At 39.9% G+C, this 25048-nt stretch overlaps 1 protein-coding gene across 1 annotated transcript in view; it reads right to left on the bottom strand.

Annotated features, from left to right (window-relative positions):
* The window catches only part of KCTD8 (potassium channel tetramerization domain containing 8), an 89871-nt gene extending 74009 nt beyond the window's left edge, over window positions 1-15862 (bottom strand). Inside the window, exon 1 of the mRNA XM_015625433.1 lies at window positions 14964-15862. Coding sequence (XP_015480919.1) covers window positions 14964-15807 — 844 coding nt within the window. The 5' untranslated portion in view covers window positions 15808-15862. The remainder of the gene's footprint in view (window positions 1-14963) is intronic.
* Window positions 15863-25048: the final 9186 nt, after the last annotated feature.

Here is a 25048-nt window from a genome sequence, read left to right as displayed (position 1 = left end):
AATTTTGCATTTTTCTTTGCCTATCCATATGTAGCTCATCAAAATCCAGTTTCCCACCTGCAATTCTTTAAACTATCTATGCAGAAGGAAATATGAAACAGAAGAATTTCTTCCCCCCTGGATAAATTAAAATCAATTCCCCTGTCATGCACTAGTGCTAAGGCACTGCCATCTAGTGTGGAAAATCGATATAACAAAGAAAGAGGAAAAATAGAAAGGGGGAAAAAAAAAAAAAAAAGATAAAGTGCACTTGCAAAAGAGCAGATGAAATTCTATTGACTTCCATTAATTTTGAATACTCACTCATGATACTCATAACATTCATCATTCCACTTTATGGTAAAGCACAGAAACCCTCCCTTTTAAGGAAAATCCCCCACCTGGTAGGCTGCAGTGGATTCCATTAGATGGTACTGCATCATGTTAGACAAACTTAGCAGAGCCCTTAGTCCCAGTAGCCTCATTTGGTGTAACTCTGTGAAACTAAAATTCCACAGTACTTAATGGTAGGAATCTCTTGGTAAAAAACAGCTTTTTCTTAATTGCCACATATTTTACTGCAAATTTAGTTTCAAAACTTGATTCTCTAAATCAAGTTATATGGAAAGCATTGCAACATAGCAATCTGCAAGACCAGAAATTAGAAATTTTTGGGTTTTGCCACTTTGTGCACTAGCTGAAGATTTTCTCTTGCCTTCCAAACATTCCTGTCCATGCAGCCCCAGTTTCCTTTGTTTTATGTCCTGTGAAATTACCTACAATTATTCAATGAACATGAAAAGGATTTGACCTGTTTTGCTTGGACCAGCTTTGTACAGATGAAGTTAAATACGCATGACATGAGCCAATGGAGCATAGATAGGATAAATTTACAAAAGTTGCAGAGCCTTCATAAAGACCAGTGATTGTAAGCACCTTTATATTATTTAGTATTTCTACAACTTTTGTAATCTCTGTATTACTGCTGTTATGATCAAGAATTTTAAACACTTGAGTAACACTGTTGCCGACTTCTTTCCAGAACTGTAACAAGACAGTTTTATGTTTGGCTGGTACAGATATTCTGTATCATCCCAAACAAAACCCCCTTTAGAACACAAGCTGCATCAATGACTGAAAATTCACACAACACAAGCCAAAGTGTTTTAAACACCATGTCACTTAAGTTTTGATTTATATTTAATGTGGACATAGAGGGACAGACTAGCTGACACCATCAGGACATCCAGATGTTCTCTAAGTGGATCTCAGTGAGCTCATAACAAGGATATCTGTACCAATCTGCCCAATCCCTCCATCACAATAAACAGTGATGGAAATACACTATATGCCCCACCTAGGAGAATAACTTTTGAGAAGAAAACATATTACTAGGCATAAGTGACAAAATTTCATTATTATTGAGTATTTTGACAACCTACAACTGACACAAGAACTTACTTAAGATCTTTTCATTATGCTGCTTCTCTGTGACCATGTATCTATATTTATAGATAGATATAAGGTGTCAGTCGAAGTAAGCAATATTTCTGTTTTAGTTTGTTGTCATAAGGGAATTTTTAACACCACAAAGAACCTTCAGCTACATCACATCGGCAATCTTTTCAGTAAAGTGGGAAAAGCAAGAGGAATAGCCAACATTTTTATTATATATATAATCCTAGCTACTAGTGCCTCATGTTCTACTCTTACATTAAAATTTCAAGAAGAAAAAAATTTAAACTTCTGAAATATCCTCATAATTAACTACCTTGTATTTATGCTATGCATGCAGTCTGCAGTGTATTGCTAACTAGTAACTCCATATTGTTCATATTTCCTTTACTATTATTTTTTTAATAGTAAAAAAGACTACCAAAATAATCCTCTTCAGCATTTTTGCAGTTGCTACATAAATTGACTCAAGCTATGCTAGGGGAAAAATACAGAGGCTGAAAAACAGCAGCAAAAAATATGTCACAATAAAGAAACTCAACACTGATTAAAACCATCAAAATGGAGAGAAACCCCAAGAAATCCAAGGCAGGCTGTCACCTTTATGAGAGATAGCACCAGAATCTCTCCAAAAAATGACAATAAAAATGATTAAAGTTTTAAACAGTGGTGATTTTCTAGAATCGTGAGAGTTCTTTCTTTAAGCAACATGTGATCAACAACCACAGTGCTATCCAAAATGCAGTTTGATTACTTTTTCAGATACTTTCTTAGCTGTGGCCTATTTAACATTCTATGGTTTTGAGTTTGGGGCAGAAAGTCCTGTAAGAAACTTTATCCTGAAGCTATAGTTTCTGTTCTGATAGGACACACTGATAAGTAAAAAGACAACATAAAGCTAAATCTTTGAAGTTTTTGACTTTGAGAACAATCAGAATTTATGGCTTTCTAGCATCTACTTAATTTACCTGCAGCAGTTCATTTCTCTCTTTCTGAGAAGTGTTTGCAAATAGCCAATGCCAAGGTAAATCACATCAGAGAAGAGAACCACAAGATGACTTAGGAGATCAAGATGACTTAAGAGATGCTCAACATCCTGCTCAAAAGCACAGTCAGTTATGAGGTTGGATCAGGTTAGCAGGGCTTGATTCAGACAAGTCCTGAAAGCCTCAAAGGATGCACAACATGCACAGCATCACTGCACAGACTGTTCCAACACCTCCTTAATGCAGGAAATGTTTTGCCTTTCATCAAGGAACTTTTAAGTCTATTAAGAAGCTCGAAGGCTGAGTGTTATGTGCCTACCACATGTAACATTTAACACTCTTAATTTCCTGATCCACAGTCTAAAACCATACACCTTTTTGAACAGAAATTATGGCAACATGCTCTGGACCAGCAGTAATTGTCTAGTAATTTGCAATAGCCTTGCTGTATGACTGCTTGATAAGAAAGTAAATAGCTTTTACCAGCATTGCTTTCACTGTTACAAACTGACTTAATTGGGCAAATTAATGAATGAGAGCTAACCACTGCTAGAAATCAAGGTGAACTTCAATAAAATATCAGTTTCTGGATTGCTGAACCTACGCTATAACCACAGGGTAAGGAAGGAAAGAAGTAAGTGCAGTTTATTGCCAGTCACAGAGGTGATAAGAAAAACTAAATTTTCCAAACCAACAGTCTAAATTCAAATTTGTCTAGCCCTACTGCTTGCCTGGTACTCAAAGTGCAGATAGAAATTTTCACTGAACTTGACTGGATTTTCTGAAAATACATTCAAGATTGAAAGTATTGATTTGGAGGTCAATTTTAGTCTCCTATTATTATCAAATGTGGTTGATTACACATGGTTCACTCAAAAGGTTAGCTATTTTTGTGAGTAATCTCACTATGATGACAGAGGATAATCCAGATTGCAAAGCCATGTATTAAAATATTTTAAAAAACCAAGAGATATCTTCTCAATGTTCAGGATATTTTTACTGTGTTCAGAATGTGCAGCTAAGCAACCACTCCAGGTTCCTTTGTACCTTTATGCATCATGTGTGACAATACAAAAAGTCTTGCATACATCATTAATATTAATTATAAATGAAACAATTTGCCATAAGTCCAAAAAGCAAATATTTTTTTCCTTTTCTTTTTTTTATTTCAGATTACTTATTGTTTTTAACAACTGCTTTCTCCCTCCATAATTTGCAGGCAAATAAAGAATATTTAGCTTAACTATATTATGTTTGAGGTTACTATCGAATTTAAGCTGCTTCAGCAGCATGGCTGCAGGAACACAGTGTGTCATACCACTGCAAAAATATTAATTAAATGCAACTCTGGTCTTACTGGTGCCTTTTACCAAGAACTCTTGGTTCTCCTGCATAAAAATAACCCACTAATAAGGATTGCTCATGTGCTTTGTGCTACAACAAGTTTTCAAATTGTGGAATGCGCCACCCTGGACTCACTGCTCAGGCACTGAAGCAGACCTGTGATTATGGTGCCTGGCCAGAGGTCCTTGGATGATGCAGCTCTTGGCTTATTTGCTGGTTTACACTGAGGGCAGACATGGCCTCTGTGAATACAGCATATATTTATATATATTTATATTTTTTATATCTATATACACCTCCAGGGCTGTACTAGCCCTGAAAGGCCCCCTGGGTTTCCCCACCCTGCCCAGGACCCATTCCAGCTGTCCCCCCTCGGGATGGCAGACCCCAAGGCAGCAGCACACTCTCCAGCTCCCCTCTCCATTCCCCATGGCCTTACACCCACCTTGCCAAGTCCACCCAAAACTCACACATGTGCATTTGGCAAGGGTGACCAATGCTCAGTCTTGCTCCTAAGCCCACATCCAACCCCTCATATCAGAAAAGCAAAAGCATTTCCTGAAGACGTGGACTTGCACAGTCCATGCAGCTTTTATTGATGGCATCCCTGGAAATGGGATTTAGGAAGGAAGCACTGCCAGGAGACAGTCGCTGGGGAACTGATTAGACAGAGCATTTAACCTAATCTCCTCTGCCACAAGCACATTCTGCTTCCTGTAATCAAATGTGATCACAGATGCAATTATTTAGGGGCATAATTCCACCAATTTAGACACCAAACTACTTCAGCTACAGGTGGAAAAAATAAATACTGAAAGTAGAGAAATAAAAATGTGAGTGTTGTTATGACTGGAGGCTGAACTATTAGACAGCTATAAACTTTGCATGTTATGAGGTAAAACTTCAAAAATTCCAATAATCTTCAAGTATCTAAATAACAAACAGTTCTGAAAAATTTGTCCCTTCTATCCTAAATAATTACAGGGTTATTTTGAAGCCAAAGGATGTCATTATCTGCTACTCCATATGTTCTGGGGGGAACAAAACCACACAGACTGTGTCTCTCTCTGTCTACAAGATTTAGAGAGGTTATATTCATTTCCTGTATCCCCAGAAACAAACTGATGTTTGTGTGAAGATGAGAAATTTGTATTTGCAAGCTATGACAACATTAAGATAGGTAAACAATCACAGCTTTCTGAGGGATTGGTAACATAGAAAATTGAAGTCTATGGGTCCTAGGCAAGTAAAAATTCCAAGCAGGATTGCTAATGACACTGGTCTTAGCTCCATTCCTTAAAGAGTTCTGTTTCACTCTCTAAATATGATAAGGCTTAACTACAAATACAGATTCTGAAAATTCCTTCCCCGAAGAAGGGGTACATCAAATGGATAAGTCATGCAGAAAGGCAGGTGTGGGATTTGATGCCAAAATTTTGGAATTAGAAGAGGACAGAAACAGCCTTGCTTGAACAACAGTCCCATTCTATCTTGCATCATAAATAGCTAAATTATTTTTTTCTTTCTTTTTTTTTTCCTGAAGTCCATGTAGCTTCAGCAATATTGATCACATTTGTATAAAGCTGTATAATGGTATTTTTAGGACAGAATGAGTGATATTTATATTGCCAAACACTGGAAAGAGACAAAAATAGATAGAAAGGCAAGAGCAGCCATGCCTTTACATTGTTTCAGAACTGCTCAAAAGCCACAGTAGGCATTAACAACAGAAATAGTAACAGCTGTCTGAAAAGAACATTACTGAGGAGTGACTGCCTATAAAGGGGTGACTGTGAGAAGAAAGGGAAAGAAAATGTGTTTACTAAGCAAAACTAGCAAAAAGTGTTGTTTAGTTTTAATCTTTCTGCACTGTATTATCTACACATTACATTGATTAAATTGTTGGCACAGAGTTTTACTGATTTATCTGCCTTCCAGCCCTTCTGTAGCTGATTTTCATATTATTTTGTATTCATGAGTTTCAATGAGAATTGAAATAAAGAGAAAACTTGGATTAAGAACCAGAGTATTAGAGAATACTTTTGTCCACAGAATGGACATTTGTCATTACCCTCCAAGTTTTGCAGGTGTGGTGATTTTAATCATGATTTGAGTAACAAAAGAGGGAGAATCTCAATTAAACTGTTAGTAAGAGGTTATGAAAGTAACCCTTTCATAGAAAAATTGCTTATATGCTCATGAATATATGCAATACTGGGACTTTTTGCTCCTATCATTAAATAAAGAGTTTCACAGATCCCCGTGACATATGTAAAATATTCACTGATACAAAGCTATTGGAATGATAGGACACTTTTAATAATTTCTGTGGAATACACCTACATAGTTATAATCCTTGAAAGAACCTGTCAACATCTACATTCAATAAAATTTAGAACAATTTCTACTCATTTAAGTTGCAGGAGAATGTTTACAACAAAATGTGACGAGTCCCTGAGGACTAGCACTTCTCTCTTTGGGAATATTTGTTAATACTACTAAAGGGTAAAACCCAGCAAAGGTGAAAGAGAAAAGACACAAATGTATCTGAAGGTTAGTGTTGTCTGATTATACAAGAAATAAAATATACTGACTTAGTTTCTGAATAGTATCTTTCTGCTAATACAAAGAGAACATATCTATAAGTATTAAACACAATACAACTGAATGTATGCTAAGCAAAGACTTGGAATATTTACTTTCAATTATAAAAGTCAATGATGATGTTGATTTGTCCCCCCAGTTTCTCAGCCCACACCTTCTACCCCTCAAGAGGTGTGCAGAATTCCACAGTGCACTAGGTGTCATGAGTAGTTGCACTTGTAACCGAATTGTTGTCTCTGGACCGAGTTAGTCACAGCATTTTATTTTAAAGTGTTGTACCATTCCCTTCAAAATGAAGTACTATTATTTCTTATTCTATAAGCTACTCTAGTTTGCTTTATTTGCTGTGTGCATGTCATGGGGACAGAAAACAGGTCAGGTGGAGGGTACGTGTCTGGAGCAGTACAAAGCCAAGCCAGAGGCAGTGGTGGGCCCCAGAGGCAGCAGCCCCTGTCTCTGCACCTCTTGCTCAGAGCCTCTGCCACAGGGTTCAGGCATGTGGGGAACAATGAGACAGGACATGACTGCATTTTGACCCAGCTACTCTCAGCTGCAAGATACTGATGAGGGAATCATTGCACCAGCTGTAACTCAGAGCACTCTTCACGCAGACCCGACAGCACAAAGAATGGGCAAACATGCTGTTCCCTATCTCTGATGGCAAATCCCCTCTTTTGAGCAGCCCTGGGGAAGACAAGATACAAGTAATTTCGCAAAGAAATAGTATTTGCATAAAAGTTTTTAAAGCATTGTATTCATCTTGTTGCTAGAATCATGAAGCCCATCAACACCACCATGATTTTTACTGTTGAAGTCCCCAAAATATTTAGAGCTGTGATGATATGGAGTTGCACCTTACAGCAAGATGCACCCTTTAGTTTGTCTTCTGAAGCCATGCTGTCAACAAGTAACAAACATGGTAAATCTATTTATCACAATCTCATAAAATGCAAGCAAAATGGAATGGCACTAGTTTCTAAAGTTGCCATAAAAATTACAAATCATCACTGCTTAACTTCTGACAGGATTTTGTGTACTAAAAACAGTTACGAATCCAAGTAACCACCCGTGTAGTTTGAATTTTCACCTTCATGTGAGGGATTAGCATAAGGCTATTTGTTACTTCAGTCTCAGTGAAGTCGCAATTTTGAATGGAACTTGATTCTGAGTTTCACACACTGTTGGTCCTTATAAATATGATTAGTTCCATTTAGGTCAAAGAAAAAAAAAACCCAAAAGGAATTAATTCACTGAATACTCTTGAATTTATATGAGGTAAAAGCTATATGGCTTAAAAATAAAAAATAAAAATAATACAAAACATTTAAATGGAAGTTCTTCGTCTCTGCTGAGAATGATATTTTACACATAGGACTTTTTTCTCCTAACGTTTATTCAATATATGAATTTTAAGTAGAGTATAAATTACTTCTTCTGAAAAAGAACATGCAGTTTGATCAAGCTGGAGTGAACAACCTCCCCAGGAAATCCATCATGAAGCATTCAATTTTCTAAAGAAAAATGAAATTTGCCTAGTAATTTTTTTAGAGGATTTTCCACTGGACTTCCAGTGGCTGGGTTTATAAAAGAGCTATGATTTGAATGGCATTATTACTCCACATGCTTTAGGAAATAAAGGTCTTGTAAGGAGAAGTGAAACAAAATCATCCTTGGATATAAAAATCACATTGGTTTGTTAGGTTAGGATCTTAGCTGGTATAGTGCCTCCAACTTTTTTCAATCATAGTCAAATAACCACCAACCAAATAAGCAGTCTGTAGTGTGAAAAGCCCTGCAAACACAACCCAGGGCAGCTTAACTCTGTAACAGACTTCTTACATGACTCTAGCAGTAAAGTACTCCAAAATGGGAGATGGAAAATCAGAAGTAAAATCTGGGAGTGAATGCAGAGTGGGGCTGTGCCATTCTGCTGTCCCACAGGTGAGTGACACCCGGGACCCGCCGAGCTGCTGAGACAATCAGTGCAGGGCAGTGCTGAGCTTGCTGCGAGATCCCCTAAGCACCACATCAGTCTCGAGCTGTTCTGGACCCCAGCAGGGTGAGATGGACACACACCACCCTGTGCACTTTCCTTCTGGACCCATCTGGGTATTCTGAGCTCAGCCTTGCACTGGTAACACACCAGAACTCCTGGCTGCTTGGACCAGGCCATGCTGGCGTGCAGCTGGACCACAAAGAGGACCTTTCCTGTGCCTCTTCTCTCCTCACAACCACGGGATCTTACTTTTCACCCCCAAGAGACCTGCCTGAGCAGTTTTAATTTCTGGAGACCTGTGTTTAAATGTGGAACTGTGGCAAGAAAGGGATAAAGTGACAATCGGTGAACACCCTCTTGGTGCAAATCTCAGTGAATTTTTGTTTACCACACAAATTCTCACCACAGTGTAACAAATGTGGTACTTGCAGCAAAGGAGACCAGCCATAGTGAAATTCCAGCCATATCATACTGCAAAAGCAAACCTTGCAAAACACATTCTATTAGCAGTAATGTTTTAATTTTAAATCATCTGCCTGGAACAATATTAAAAGGAAAGATTTTGTATGCATAACTTCTGTGCTTGAACAGTAGATAACTAGAATTTCATGTTGACACTAAAGAAAAAATAAAATATGATTTGCTCATCTTACTGTGGAAAAATAAACATTTCCCCGCAACTACTGTCATAAATCCTTGAAAATCTATGAAATGATCTGACACCAAGAAGTGGTTCTCCTGCAAAATATTACAGATCCAGGAAAGTCAGCTTTTCTAACATTGTCACATTTTTCCCTAAGTATTCCACAAGAAATACCAGTGTGGGATAACACAAAACCAGTGTGTTTCCATTTCCTGATGTCAAAAATAACAGCTGCTTCCATCAACTCTTGCTTATTCTTTATCTAGCATTGATCCTGGTATATAATTTCTGGGATAGTTGATTTTCTTATCTCTAGTTAATCTCCAATTCTATTTTTAAAATATCACACAACATTTTCAACACTCAGCTTTAAATATTAAAAAGGCTCCACAATACTTAAAAATATGATTTTACTGTAGTAAGACCAGAAACTGGAGACAATTGATGAAACGGAAGCACAAATCATTGTATTGATTTATGCATATTTTGATTGAAGTGTAAAAAAAAAAATCAAGAGGTTCCTGGCACAGTTTTTCACTGCAGCAGTGTCTTAATATCAGCTTTAGAGGACTGCAGGTTATTTTCTTTTTTTATTAAAAAGTCAAATCTGTTCAAACTCCTTTTTAATCTCATATTTTAAAATAATTCTGAGATTAAGTCTATTGATTGAAATGATGACTAACATCAGAATACCAATTTCAGATATGGAATAATTTAGATTATCACATGTTATATCAAGTGGCAGCATAAGAGTAATATTCTTATAGTATTAATTATTACTGCAAACTTTGATTCATCCCTTTGCATTCAGGAACATGCATTTTGGAAGAATGACAAGATAAGGAGCAGTCTATTGTTTATTTAACTTTAGGCTGTATTAAGAGTTGAGCTGAAATCCTAAAACAGAACATCCCAAATTGTGCATCAGTTTTCCAAAGTCAAAGGACTGCCTATAAAACCTCTCTTTAAAGGGCTTTGCTCAATAGTTCTGTCAGAAACATTTCGAGTTTTTGAAACTGATAGAAATCTGAAGCTTTTCTACACTGTGCTTGTGATACTGATTTATTCCTTCACATCATCCTGCCCCACCAAAAATTTGTATTCTAATCTTTCAGGCTCTGGTTCAGGTTCAAAGTAAATTGTCCAAATTTATCTCCATGTGTCACAGAGATGTAATACTCTTCTCTTATTTTTTTTTTTTCTTCTTCCCCTTTTTTCTCCTCAATGTCTTACATATATTTTTTCCAGATTAAAAAAAAAATAGCACAGATACACTCCACATATTATAAACTCCACCAAAGATGCAGGGATGGATGGAGAACAGCTTGACATGGTCACAGTAAGCACTTGCAGGATGGTTCTCACACCACTCTGCCCTCAAAGGAGCAGTTTAGGGTTATCTGCCAGCCCACCAACCCCTCACTATCCCAGTAGAATGCTGAAGTGGATTTGGCACTTTGAGCAACTGGCATCTCAAAGTATTTTACATGCAACGACACAATCTGTGTTGGTTAGGTTTCGTTGTTGTTGTTGGGTGGGTTTTGGGAGGGGGTTTCTGGTATCATTTTGTTTGAGTTTGGGTTTCTTTTTTTTCTAAATACTGTATTGCCTCCTAAAAATTCATTGTTTCTAACTGCTTATTCCCCATCTGATTCCAAAATTATTATAACTTGTTTATGACAATTTCCACAGCATCCAATGTAATCTCAGAGTGCTGTGACTTCAAGTGGAAAATAAGCACCATAAATCCACACTAATGTCACCTGTTACCAAACAAAAACAAGAGAAAAGGAAAACAGAAGCTGTCGTATGTGAAACAGGAGTGTCAACATAGAAAGTTTCCAGTCAATAGAAAGTCAAAGTTTCCAGGAAATATTACTGTATTCTTCTCATAATAAAGATGTCAGTTCAGCACAGTAAGCTTTCAGCTGAGCACATACTCTCAACACCCCTATGTCACATTGCATAGCAGATGTTAAAAGTAAAATCCATTAGGACTAATTAGATTCTACAGAAGAAAAAAAACCTAGTAATAGCATGCATGGTCAATCTTGCACAGGCAACAGTACTGAGAGATACCATGAACCACAAAAAAAAAAACCAAACCAAAACAAAAAACTCCCTCAAAACCATTAAACATGTAAATTTCACCCTTTTCTCACAAAAAAAAAAAAGAAAGAAACAGAAAACATGTTACAGTGCTTGCAACCACAGGAAGAAGCAAGGTCTTCTGTCTCCAGTTAGAAGCAACTTTTGTGAAGGCCATAACCTATTGCACATCAACAGGTAATTAATTAATCTGTCACCCTCTATGGCAGTGTGAAACTAAGCAGTAGAAGAGTTCAAGCATCCTTCCCAAACTGTATATGCATTTCATGTTACACTAACCTGACCTAAGTTATCCTCATGTGTATTAATGTGAGAGTGCTAATAAATGGGGGGAAAAAAAAAAAAAAAAGTTTGTGGTACTCTCCAATAAAGCCTTCTCACTACCACAAAGAAGTGTAGTCCTTTAACTGACTATTAAGGGACAGAAACAGCATTTGTAATGGACATGTGGAACAGATCTATGAGCACTTTCCAGAACTGAGCCACCAATGCAAGGTACAGGCTAAATTCTGGCCATGTACTGTGTAGACAAATGAATCTGTCATTGCATACATGATAGCTCAAACACCACTAGGGGCAAAGAACTTAGTTTGTTTTTTTTAATAGGATTGATACATAATAAGAAGGAAATCTGGTTTTGTATTTGTCATGACACGTTGCCAAAGGCTGAAGTATTATTTCCTGGTAAGAAGCGTCAAACAATCTCCGATTCTTCAATAAGAATTAGTCTGCAACTCCTCATTGATCCCTAGATATTAGGCAGTTCATAACTGAGTTAAATATATATGCAGTATCCCAGGGGAATCTGATCTTCCAGAATGTTTAAGAATACAAAGTAATTTCCATTTTTCTTAGAAAAGTGATAGATGAACATTTCAACTCAAAAAACTTAACAAAGTTTGAGAGATCTAGAAACGGACCTGAAATGTTTCACAAACCACAGATTAAACCTTTGTCATTCTTTAATAGCTCTTGGGGAGAAGCTCATTCAGCCACTTAAGACCTCAGAAAACGGACAGAATGAATGCATCCTCATGTATGTTTCCAACCACTTTGTTATCTACCATTACTAGGGAACAGAATTGTCCACAGTCCTCAGGAGAAATGGTGAAAAAGAAGTTTATGTGACTGCTATGGACTCATAGACCAACGAATAGTACAGTTGCTGTTGGTTGCAGATGCTGATGCTGTGAATAACAAATGCAAATGCAGGTACAGCTTTTTCCAGTGGGATATAAAACTAGGTTTCTTCTTTGCTAGCTCCAAATTAAGTCTCAGTTTTGGCACCGTCCAAAACTTGAATAGGCTCCCTAAAGTCTTTCATCTTGATATTTTTGCCTGTAAGACACAGTCCAGGGTTGGACATGAGAGCTCTTGAAATCAGCAACTTCCCACCTAAAACTGGTTCCTTTTTGGGGTTCATGGGGACATTTGGTAAGGAATAAACTGAAAAAGCAACTGCTCTTCTCCTTGTGTATTGAGCTCTGCTCATGAGCAAGGAAGGAACACGGTTCTGGCGAATGCTGTTGGGGAGTTTACAGCCAGTAGCTCTCTTCTCACTCTTAGTGCAGAGCACAAGGCTTCCAAGGTTCACTCTCCCTTTGCTGGATTCTTGTGCAGCTGTCAGGCAAGGTAGCAGCACATACACAATCAATCCAAAGCTTATTATAATTATTATTATTATAAAGTGCTGTTTTATCAACAGTCTCCATCAATTGGACATCAAGTCAGACAAAAAAATATGACAACAAAAAACCTAAAGTATTTACTTCAGGCACTGTTTCACATGTTTCTCTTCCCATTTTGGCGATTTTCTTAAGTGTTGTTTTCTGCTATATTTCAGAGAAATGTATCTGATTATAAAACAAGGTATAAAGTCGTTACACAAAAAAGTTTCTAAATGTATAGCAAGCAACCAAAATTAAAATATGCTTGACATCTTGTCAGCCTATTTTTATCTTAGCCATTTTTTATATTCAGAAGTGAAACAAAACAAAACCCCCACCCAAAAAAATTAAGTAAAACCATAAATCTTCACTTAACTGTATCAGTCTAAGTAATTAACTATTTTACTTTTCACAACATCAGAAGCTTGAAGACTAAAAACCAAAACAAAAATCACAACATACAACATCCAATTCATCTCTGGCATTATTCCAAATAAACAAGTATTACACTGCAGATTAATTTGGAACACTGATGTGAATTAGAGGACTGTTCTATATAGCAACCTCATCATAACATACACACACAAAAAAAAAAAAAACCCAATACATTATGAGCATCACATATGCACACAAAAAATTATGCAACTACAAATTTATTTCTAAGCAAACAGTACATACTGTCTCAAGAAGGAAATTTTACTATTTAGAAAATAATTATGTCAAATTTTCTGAGGAAGAAGGTTTAATAATCATGTAAAATATTTGACAGAATTCCACCCAGGACAATGTGAAGCTCCTCTAGAGCTCAGTTTTCACATATCCTACTGAAATATGACCAGTGATAAGTTATGCAATGAATCTTCAAAAACTGTTTTAATCCAGTTTCAAAGACTGATCTGAGTACTCAAGTCCACTCGGCAAATGGAAGTCACCATCTATACAATATAGAGCAATACAAACTAATTAATTTCTCCTCCCAGTAGAAAACCATTCACATTTCCCTCCACTATTAAATACCTTGCCTAGTCCAGGATAGCAGGGCAAACAAGCTGCTTCTGTTCAGCTGCCTTACGAGTGAAGTTAGTTAGAGGCTGCATCTCCCACCTCACAATTGCTCTGCCAATTCATCCCTTCTTTGCTCAGAGAGTATGAAACCCCACAGAGGCAGGAGACTAAAGAAGTGAATGCAGAGCACACCTCTCTTCCACCGGCTCACTCGACTCTCAAACACATCTGTAATGTTTAAGAGGCTGCCTCTGCCTTTCAAAGACAAATCTCTGCCAGGGGATGGTGTTCTCGATCCAGCTGCGGTTTCATGACCCTAACCCGCTGTTCAGCCAGTGCCCTACATAGCACTACATACTTTGCCAGACTGAAACTCATTCGTCATCGCTCGGTTTTCCTGTCTGCGAGTGACCCGAAACCTTTAAGGCTACCCACAGCCAACCAGCGAAGTTGCTTAGGAGCTGTGTAATGGCTATGGAGTGGTTTATTTTCTCTTTTCCAATTTTTGTCCACCTTGGAGCCAGACTCTTTCTTGCTCCTTGGGAAGTTGGTTGTGCCCTCGCTGTCCCTTCCCTCGCGGGGACCGTGCCCAGGCGCAGTGAGCTCACTTGAAGGAAACGCAGCGATAAAATATTAAAACCCTTCCTTGCTCGGGGATGTCTGCGTCGCCTCGCTGGCGGTGAGCACCGCTACCCTCCGCGCCGTGCCGGAGCCGTGCCCGCCCGCACCGCGCACCGCGCCCGCCCAGCAACACACTGTACAGGGACACTACCATCCCCACCCCCGAAGGCCGTAGCCCCCCGATCCGTAACCACTGACCCTTCCCCTGGGACACCCCGACACGTGGGGGCTACATCTCCCCTCGGCACGGAAAGGTGGGATCAGCCCAGGCTGCCCCAGGGAGTGTGTGCAGGGAAACGCTCCCACCCCGCGCTCCGGACGGGGCATTTCAGGCAGTCCCGTCCCGCCCCCACAACGCACAAAATGAAATTTGAACCATGGCGGTGACAGAGCGGAGTGAGGGGAAACGGGGCAGCCCCCATTTCTCTCCAGCTACATGTTGCTTTGGGACAGCCAAGGGCTCTGGAAGTGCAGCTGTACTTCAGGCGCACACCGCCATGCACCCGCCGGAACGAGGGCGAGGGGCACGACACCGGGGCGCGGGCAGCACTTACTGAAGAAGATGTACTCTGTGTAGCTGCTCCAGATCTTGTCGTCCCTGTACTGGTTGATGAAGGCGGCGGTGCCGGTGGAGTTGCAAGCCACCATGTGGAAGCCCGCCTCGGAGAGCCGGTCGAAGGCTTGCTCCAGGTAGGTGAATTTGAGGTAGAAGCGGGAGGTGTACTTCTCGGGGGGCCGGTCGGGGTCACGGCTCTCGTTGAGGGTGTCTCCGAAGACCTCCTTAGCCAGGGCGATCCTGCCGCACACCATGATGCGGGCGACGCGGCGGAACTTGGCGTCCGCCTGGTTGTCCCGCACCGTGGTGTAGGAGCCGCGGTAGCCCACGGTGAGGAAACCCGAGCGCTTGTCCAGCGCCGCCCGCTGAAGCCGGTCGCTGCTGCCCTGCGAGTTGCTATCCTCCAGGTCGCTCTGGCAGCCCTCGTCGTTGAGCGAGCTCTGCTTGGTGACCTTGGGCGACAGCAGCTTCACCAGGTCGCCCAGCTGGAAGTATTCGGCCTCCCGCAGGAGCCGTTCCTTCTCGGGGAAGTGCTCGGGCAGCGCCAGCTGCTTGTCCCGCAGGTAATCCAGCACGTACCTGAAGAGGAAGCCGTCGCGGTCGATGAAGAAGCGCGCCCGGCTGTCCCTGGGCAGCTGGCGGGCCGCCGCCGGGCCGCCCCGGCACGGGGAGAACATGGTGGCCAGCGTGCTGTCCGGGACGCTGAGCAGCGTGGAGTGCCTCGTCACGTACACCTGGCCCCCCACGTTCAGCTCCACCACCTCGGGGAACGGCGAGCCCGACGGCCCCGATACCATGTCGCTGATGGGCAGGATGCTGCCGCCCGCCTCCTTCAAAGCCATGGCTGCGAGCGGGCGGCCGCGAAGGAGGGTCTCCCTCCTAAAAAAGCCGGCCTCCCTCCACCCCTCCTTCCCTCCCCTCCCCTCCACCCACACCTCCCTTCCTCCTCCTCCTCCTCCTCCTCCTCTTCCTCCTCCTCCTCCTCCTCCTCCTCCTCCTCCTCCTCCTCCTTCTTCTTCTCCTCCTTCCCCCGCCGCCCGGCGCGCCCGGAAGCGCCTGGACGGAGCCGCTGCTCCGCCGCCCTCCGGCGCGGCAGGACCCCGGCCCGGCGGCCCCTCGCTGTCCCGGCGGTGGGACGGCCTGGGCTGGGCTCCGAGCTGGCCCGGCCCGGCCCGAGCCGAGCCCAGCGCTCCCGGCGCTGCCTGCTCCGCCCGGGGCGCGGGGCCCGCAGCCGCGCTGGCCGAGCGGAGCCGGCTGCCACTTGGCAAAGCGCTGCCGCGCTGCCAGGCTCGGCCCAGGGAAGAGCCAAGCCCCTGCCCGGCTCCTCCCCTCGCTTCGGCTGGCTGGCTTCGGTTTGAAATTATTTCTTTTCCCCCCCTTGAAAATCTCCCAGCCTCCTCCAAATGTCTCTGTCTCTCTTATGCTGTCACTCCGGTCGACACTTGCAGTGCTAGAATGATGGTCGTCCTTCCAAGAGTAGCATCCAGCAGGATGCATATGACAGCATTCTTCCCCATCTTCCCTCTATCAGCATGCCTTTAATATGAGCGAAGAGGGCATTTAATTGAGGGCACAAAAGAAACCAGCGTTCAGCTGTGCTGGTGGCACAAATCTAATGGGTCCTGGTGGGACACAAATGCTCTATTTGATTTTTGTGAGGCTTCACTGTGGCAGGGCGCCCTGGGATCTTGATTTTCAGAGAAGTTAAGCGTGCTTTCTAGATTGACGATGGAATTGGGGTGATTCAGAGCAGAAAAAAAAAATGTCAGCTGCCTTTAGGATCCAGATGACAGACACTGATTTGGAACACCTTAGTGTCTGGATTCTTGTCTGTGAAGCACCCCAATTTGTACTCTATTTAAGCAGTATAGTTTTTAATTTTAATCTATTTGTTTCTAGCAAGAGCCACAGCTCACCTGCATCCAGATTTCTGACGCATTTATTTCCAGGCTGTGCTGCTGGAATATATTAGAGCCCAGATTTGTTCTCATGCATTGTCTGAGAGATGTACAATGGTGTTTGCCAGTAAAAAACAGGGCCTAAACCTGACTGTGTTTCTCTGATTACCAGTGTCAGGTCTAAGTGTGAGTGTTAAGCTGGCTGTTTCATAAATGGGAACATTTTAGCTTTGTTTTTTTATGATCCTTCAAATGGTGAGAGTTCAACGATTAATTGTGCCACATAGGCAGGAGCCCAACCTGTTCTTCTTTAAACAAGAGTGACTTTAGGCCTGGGGGTAAAAATCATCAGTTTGCAGGCAGATAGCTGCAGTCTGTCACTTCCTCACTAGTATGCTATGATCAAGATGACCAGTCATCCAAAGCTGGATGGTCAGGGTCTTTACACCACTAGTGAAGACTTCTCTGCTTTAAAGCAGTAACGTATACACCCACAGCACTTTCATCTGACCCGTCTTTGATCTCTCTCTCAGGGTGGAGGAATCTGTCCATGGTGCTACTTTCTTCACTTCATTTGCTCTAGACTAACCTTAAACCAGTGTTTAGAGAGAACTCCTTTAGTTTCTATATGACTAAACTGAGAAAAGACTCCTAGAAAACTAGATGTATTGTGCTTCAAACATGAGGATTTTGTGGGAGTTAAGGGGCATGCAAACAAATGTGCAGAAAAGATTTCAGGAAAGGTTTCTGCAGTGCCCCTCCTTGACCACTTAACCACTTACTGAAACCAATTAATAGTTTTGAATAAATAAATAACTGTAAGAAACAAAGTAAAATTTTGTCTCTTTCCTTGTTTATTTTGTTATAAATGGTCTTAAAGGCCAGAAAAAACATTCAAACTGCTGGGCAAGAAAGCAGGGCATCACTTTTTATTCACAGATTTGCCGTATATTTCTGTAGCTTTCATTCCTTAGGATATGAGAGGAGTCAGTTTTCATTGTCTTGTTCATTTCTGCAAGGGATATTGTTTCTCTTGAGGACTTAAATGCATTTTTCTGATGATATCTAAGAGATTTCCTGTCCACTGTCTTCTGTGTAATATAGAATAATAGTTTGCCCATGTCTAAGACAACTCAGGCCAGAGTATGGCTGCATGGCTGTGACACTGCAGAACCACACTTAGGAGCACTGAACTGCTCCTATGGTCAGAGCAGTGCCATTAGCAAGAGGATAATCACATTTGTTTCTCCTCTCCAGAAGCCCACAGCTGCTACAGAACTGTATCTTAAACACTGTCTCTGGTGCCTTGTGTTTGCAAGGATGTGCAATCTAAGAATACACAGTTTCACAAGACAGTGAGATCACTTGCCACACACAATTCACCGGAGTTTGTCAGTTTGCATAGGAATCATGCATAAAACAAATATTAATGTATTACTTATGGAAGTAAGAATTTTCTTCTTAGGATTATCAGTGAAGGAAAGGAGAATCTGTGTTGCATTCTTCCTAGGCTCAACAGCCACTGTGACACTTGAAAAATCTATATACCAAAAGTTACAGTCACTTCTGTACTAAGCTCCTGTATGCTGCCTATTATTTGGTCAGCTCGTGGTTTCCTCTGTGAATAAGTATGTGCTAGACCCATCAATGTCTTTGTCTGAGTTGATGAAAATAGCCCATATAAACTCCAAAGGTAATTTGTTGTGAGAATGGACAGAGAGAACTTGTTTGTGCTCTGTGGAGTAGGAACCATCCTCTTACAGGTTTATGTTGGGTATTGTAGCAGCATCCTGCAGTGTTTGAGTGAAGTCTAAGGGCACTACAATGGAAAAAAGTAAATCTTTATACACATAGGTAAGTATCCTTAAGCTTCAGACATGTAATCGTTTCTGATGCTTAAAGCAAAGAAAAAAAAATGCAGGTGAAAATCTGTCATGGTCTGTTTCTTTATCTGTTAGGAGTGTTTTGAGATTGGGCTGAAGAATTCATGTTAGTTGGTGCCTTAGGTAGGCACACTGGTGCAAGCAGCAGGCAAGCAGCAACAATAATCCTTTTGGAAGTAGCCTGGAGGGACACAGTCAGGACAAGTTCCTCAGATAAAAAACTTCTTTTCACTGTAGTCCTTCCTGCCCTGGAGTCAGCTGGTGTGCTGGTTTGACCAGTCTGCGTGATAAATCTCGACTAACCTGGGAGGATCATGCTGAGAGAGGGGAAAAACAGAGAAGAGGGTCAGGAAGATCATCTGGATAACATCATGTCGATCAACCAGGTCATTCTAATGAAACATTCATGTAGATAAAAGTATGCATTTACTGCTGCTCACTTCTGAAATGGAAATTAGGATATCAGGAATTAATACATTTACTTGGCTTACTGCTCAGCCAGGTTTTGAACTGATTTACCCAGGTAAAGGTAGTTTTCTTATATATAAATAATGTTACATCAGTGTCTTGTGAAACTGTATTTGTAAATTTGTTAAATAAAACAATGTTTCTGAGAAAGAAAGAGAAAGTGAGAGTTTTCTTGTTTTAAAGACATTCTTGAGTATGATTAAAAAAAAAGAAAAATCATTCACTAATACAATACAAGATGTTTGGATAACATGAAATAAAGGATACATAACCACTTTTCAAATTAAATTGTAAAAAAAATCTTATTTTTCTATGAAAATGAACAACCAAGTAAAGGATAATGTGTAGTAAAATAACAGATACTCCCTTAGAGAAAGAATTATAAAAAATTCTGTAGTCCCAGCACTGGAATAAAGTGAACTTTTCTAGTAAGGAGAAAATTTTTCTGGTAGTCTCCTGATGAAGTCAAAGGGATTTGGTCCTTTATCCTGAATTGCAAGATCAGGAAGGAAGAGTTCTTTCAAAAGAAGTTCCAGATGACTATTATGAGCAGGTCTGCAATAATTACAGAATTCACCTAATAAGAATTTAAGATCATTATATTGTCTTTCAAGTAGTCATCAGCACAACAAATGATACTAAAATTGTTGACAAGAGTGTGAAAAACTGCCAGCAGAATCATATTTCCACACTGCTGTACTCTGGCCCAGTAAGCCTACAAGTCTTGGCCACTTTCACAATTCCTTCTTTCCTTTTGGTTGTCATTTCTGTCATTTTCACAGTTATTAATATTTTCCTGTTAAGAGTTCTTCTTATTAAGATCTTACTTGTTTCTCTGTTAGCAACAAAACATCACTCCAAAGTACTGATTTTTCTAAAGACTTTGACTTGTCTATTTTTCATCCACCTACCAGTCAACACTTCAATACATATGTCATGTTTGTTCCTTATTAGCTCATTCAGCACACTTTCCTTCCAGTCCTAAGATTCATCTGTTTCAAACCTTAGATGTATTTATATGTGACATTTTATTATTCCAAAGTGATTTGAATTCTATCCTCCAAGAATTTAGAAATGTTTGTATTTATGTAGTTAATTATCAGAGCTAAAAGAGAAGAACTCATATATGTAGATGTGTTGTGAGAATTTGCACATTCAGGACCTAAACAGCATTGTATACATTTAGGTTACGACTATAGATTATTTAGTTGCAATAATGGGATTTAAATCATAAGAAATTAGCCTGCAGGCCTGATTCTGGGAATCTGGGAACTTACTTTACAGTCCATAATAATTCGTAGCTCTAATTTAAGTTGCATTTGAAACTTAGCAGGTAGCTATTAAGGTTTTAAAAATTATGCATTCTCAGGGAAAAAAAAAGGCCTGGTGAGAAGTTTTGTTAGCCAGGTTAATGAAGAATGAATTTAACAACATTTTCTTCCCAAGGACGAGAAATTTCAGTCACTAATATTTAAGTTATCTGTTTTCTGAAAGTATTTACAGAGGTTACCACTGTGAAGTCAGTCCTGTCATACCGTGGCTGAAGTGATTTGTTTGAATTATTCATGACAACAGCTGCACTCGCTTTACCTGACAAGTTCTTTGGGTCCAGAGTCACTTTTCACTTATGAAAGTTAAAATGATGCCTGTACTTTCATAGTGTAGCAGTTTGGAGTATTCCCTACACTATACTAGCAATACCAAAGTGAAACTAAATGGAAGAACAACCCCAGGAATTATAAACCAGCCCACCTTTGTTAGATTATTTCAGTTGCATTTTTTTAACCCAGACATATATGAGAATAATTTGATATTTTATGTTATTAGATTTATTCCATGAAAAGTGCACAATTTATTTTTCATCATTCAGATTTGCACTCAGAATTAGCATTCCAAAAATATTTAGCTCATAGCTCCTTTTCAGAAATGTCTTCCATGTAAATTTACACTAGCCTAAATCTGACTGAATTCTAACTTCAATGTGTCAAACTCTGCATTTAACATATTCTGCCTATAAACACCCCCATAGCAAGAATCTGTTCACTTGCTATTAATTAGGCCTAATAGCCTGAACAGTTATGCAAGCGTATTCCAAGTATGACAATGACATTTTTCTCACTTTTCTCAGTGTAGGCTGCATTTAGCATTTGAATGTACTATTTTTTTCCTCCTTCATTCATTTATCTTTTTGAAAAAACATCTTTAAAATGTTGATCAATGTGAAGTCGTTTCGATAGAACTACTGGTTATTGATGTTCTGCTCAGCTGCTCGTTTCTTTCTTATTCTCAAGCAGCAATTTACCAGAGCATGCTAAAAGGAACAGTTTGACAGAGTAAACATATATATATATATATATATATATATATATACACATACATACACACACACACACACACATATATATATATATGGTATCTTATGGTTTCCTTATAATGAAGTTAGGCTGTATTTCATTAATACTTGGCTCCTTGATATTAAGAAGTATAATATGGTCACTTGCTATAGCAACTATTTTTATGCAATTACACACCTTTTTGCTGTCATCAGAACATGGAATCTCATCTTCTCTCGCAGCCATTTCTTTATGAACTTAAGTTGAATGAAATATAGAAACCTCAGGCAGTGAGGACATAGGTGAAGTGGTACACACTCGTGCTAGAGCAGCCACAGTCTGACTCTGTTTTGTGAATAAAGATTTTGATTTTCCTGGTTTTTGATAGAGTCTACACAATCACAGCTCCTTTTGGTTTCAGCTTGTGTTTGCAGTGTTCAGGAGTTCTGACAAGTAGGCACTTAGTGTCTGAGTGGGTATGTATCTACAGTCTAGCACACAGAAATGAATGCAGAGTGTTTATTTCAGGAACTCCCTACAGTAATGCAAATTATGGCTTCTCTAAATTCAGTATAGATTTTTCCTGTTTGCTCTAGGTTATCTAAATTTGGAATAGATGATCACAACAATATTTTCCTTCTTCATTACGGGGAAAATTTTAAAGAAAATGTTTTTCCAGTTTAATATTATGCTTGAGTTTCTAAATACACAAAACCAAGAGAAGTTATTATTCTGGTAATATCCTAACTTGCCATATTGTACGTCAATGTTTCTGTTGGCTAAGTGTAAAAGGAAAAAGACACATCAAGGCTCTGATTATGCAAAACACTTAAGGCCAGATTTGTAACAAAATATTCAAAAACCTTTCCCAATTCACAAAATTTAATATGACTGAGGTGCCCGAACAGGAGGTACTATTTTGGCATTGGACATATAAACATTTTTGCAGTATCTGAAGAGCCCTATTGTTTATGATGAGAGTACTGATTAATGTAAAAAGTATGCACAGGCAATTCAGGAGCAGAGATTATACTAAGTCTTTGCCTCTGTGTCAGTTATACTGCTGTTTTGTTAGTATAAAATAGTACTTCTATAAAGCTTAAAACAATAATTCATAATGTTTTAGAGATTACTGTCTACTCATATCATTCACAAGAGACAAAATAGCATAATGAATTATGATTATTTGTTTGTAATTTCCATATGTTTTTATTCTTTCTTTTTGTACTTGATATTTTCTTCCTGATGTTCCATTGCAAAACCAAATGAGAATACAAAGATAGAATTTCTTTGTCATGCAGGGGGCTGCATTCACAAAAGAAAGCTGCAGAAGGTGTTATAATGATAAATTAATGATAGCTTTAAAAGAAAAAAAGTATGTAAGTGACAAAGCTCCGAAGAATAGCACAGTAAATTAACACATGAGAATGAAAAAGTCAGTAGTACTAATAACAATGTGCATTTGATTTTACAGCCAACCAAATTGTTATCACTATCAGAATAGTATTAGGCCATAAGGGAAAAATAATAAAGTAAAAATCATAGAGGTGTCTGCCTCCCACACTTTAGAAGACAATAAAAAAGTCAGGAAAATAGACAAAAAATAGACACATAACACAGTTGAAGACATTTTGGTTTGAATGCTGTACCACATTATTTTCCCTTGCTGCCACACTGACAGTTTGAAACTGTTCTGTGTTGTAATTGGCAGACTTTTTTAAGGATATAACTATATCTTAAAAGGAAAGAAGACAAAACTACAAAAGCTTGGCATACTTGGTCTCACAAAATGAAAGCTGAGAGGAATACAACTACTGCACCTGATTATGGTATGAGTTCTGAAATCCTGAATGGCCAGGCTGGCCCAAGGCCAAATGAGTTGAAACTGATCCTAGATACATTTATGCTGGAGACAGGAAGGAGGTCAGTTTTCAGAAGAAGGGGTTTCTGGCTGGAGTCAAAAGGACAAAAAAAAAAAAAAAAAAAANAAAAAAAAGAGCAAAACCTGGACCAAACAACAGCCTCAATAAAGCAGCCTTGATTTGTTTAAAGATGTTTCTGGGAAATAATTAAATAATATATTTGATTTGCTAGCCCAGTCTCATATTCCTGGTTTCTCTGTTTGATTTAGAGCATCATATGTGGATACAGAACTACAATATTCCTGGCACAGCTGAATTTCTGGTCGTGGACACCAGTTCTCCTGGCACCTGCTGCTAAGGAAAGGGTGTTGGGGAGTTTTCTGAATGGTGTCAGGGATGCAACAGATACTGGAAGGACCAGCATGGGGTGATGCTGTCCTGGATGTAAGAGCAGTGAAGGAATAGTGACTGAGTCATTGCAGTGATGGGTCTCTAGTCTTGCTTTTATCCCTGACATAAGTATAGAAACTTTTCCTGTTGCCTTTGATGCTCTGGCCACATTTAACTCTGTCAGGGCGTTATCTTTCCTAACCTCATTGCTGGCTGGTAGGACAGTTTCTCTGTATCCCTCCAAGGCTACCTGTCCTTGCTTCCACCCTTTGCCTGTGCAGCTGTCTTGCCCAGACAGCCTGTAGCAGGCTTCCAGGATGAAGTCACCTTCTCTGCCCTGTACTTCATCCTGACCCATAGCCTGGCCCCTCATCCACCCCCAGGTGAAGCTCCATGCACTCCAGCTGGTTATTGACAGCGTGACACCCTCTCTTGCCCTGCAAAATCATGGAGCAGATCCTTCTGGAAACTGTGCTAAGGCACTTGGAAAATAATGAGGGGATTGGTCACAGCCAGCATGGCTTCAGTAAGGGCAAATTGTTCCTGGCAAATCTGGTGGCCTCTTACAGCAGGGTAACAGTGTTGGTGTAGAAGGAAAGGGAAACTGGCATCATCTGCCTGGACTTGTGCAAAGCATTTGACACTGTCCTGCATGACATTCCTGTCTTTAAACTGGAGATATGTGGATTTGATGGATGGACCTCTTGACTGATTAGGAATTGGTTGGATGGTCATGCTCAAGGAGCTGCGGTAAAAGGCTCAAAGTCCAAGTGGGAGCCAGGGATGTGTGGTGTTCCTCAGGAGTCAGTATTGGGACTGACTAGGACTGACTGACTTCCAGAAATTATCTGAGTTCATCAGTAACTCCATTTCTTAGGTATTGTAATGTTAGAAGAATATCTTATAGTCAGCTGGCCCTATTCAAGCAAACTGAAGTTTTACCTTAATGTGGCCTCTCTAACAAATACATACATGGAGAGGATGAAAACAAAAAGAGTAAATGTTAGCAAGGGTTTGGGTGGGTTTTTTGTGGTGGAAATGTGTTATATGACAGGATAATGGGGAATTGATAGACATTATTAGACAATAATGTAAGCTCAGTAATAAAGAGATGTTAAAATGAATATATAAAAATGGAAATATGTTTAACCAAGTAGATAGCAGAGTGAAAGAGCTAGTCATATGAGGTGGAGTAGACTATCATGGGCACAACTTAGCTTGAAGACTACATTATCTGGGCTATTAAAAA

The sequence above is a fragment of the Parus major genome, chromosome 4, assembly GCF_001522545.3.
Source record: "Parus major isolate Abel chromosome 4, Parus_major1.1, whole genome shotgun sequence".
Lineage (NCBI taxonomy): Eukaryota > Metazoa > Chordata > Aves > Passeriformes > Paridae > Parus > Parus major.
The sequence above is the reverse complement of the archived record's forward strand: the minus strand, read 5'-3'. Positions and strand labels throughout refer to the sequence as shown.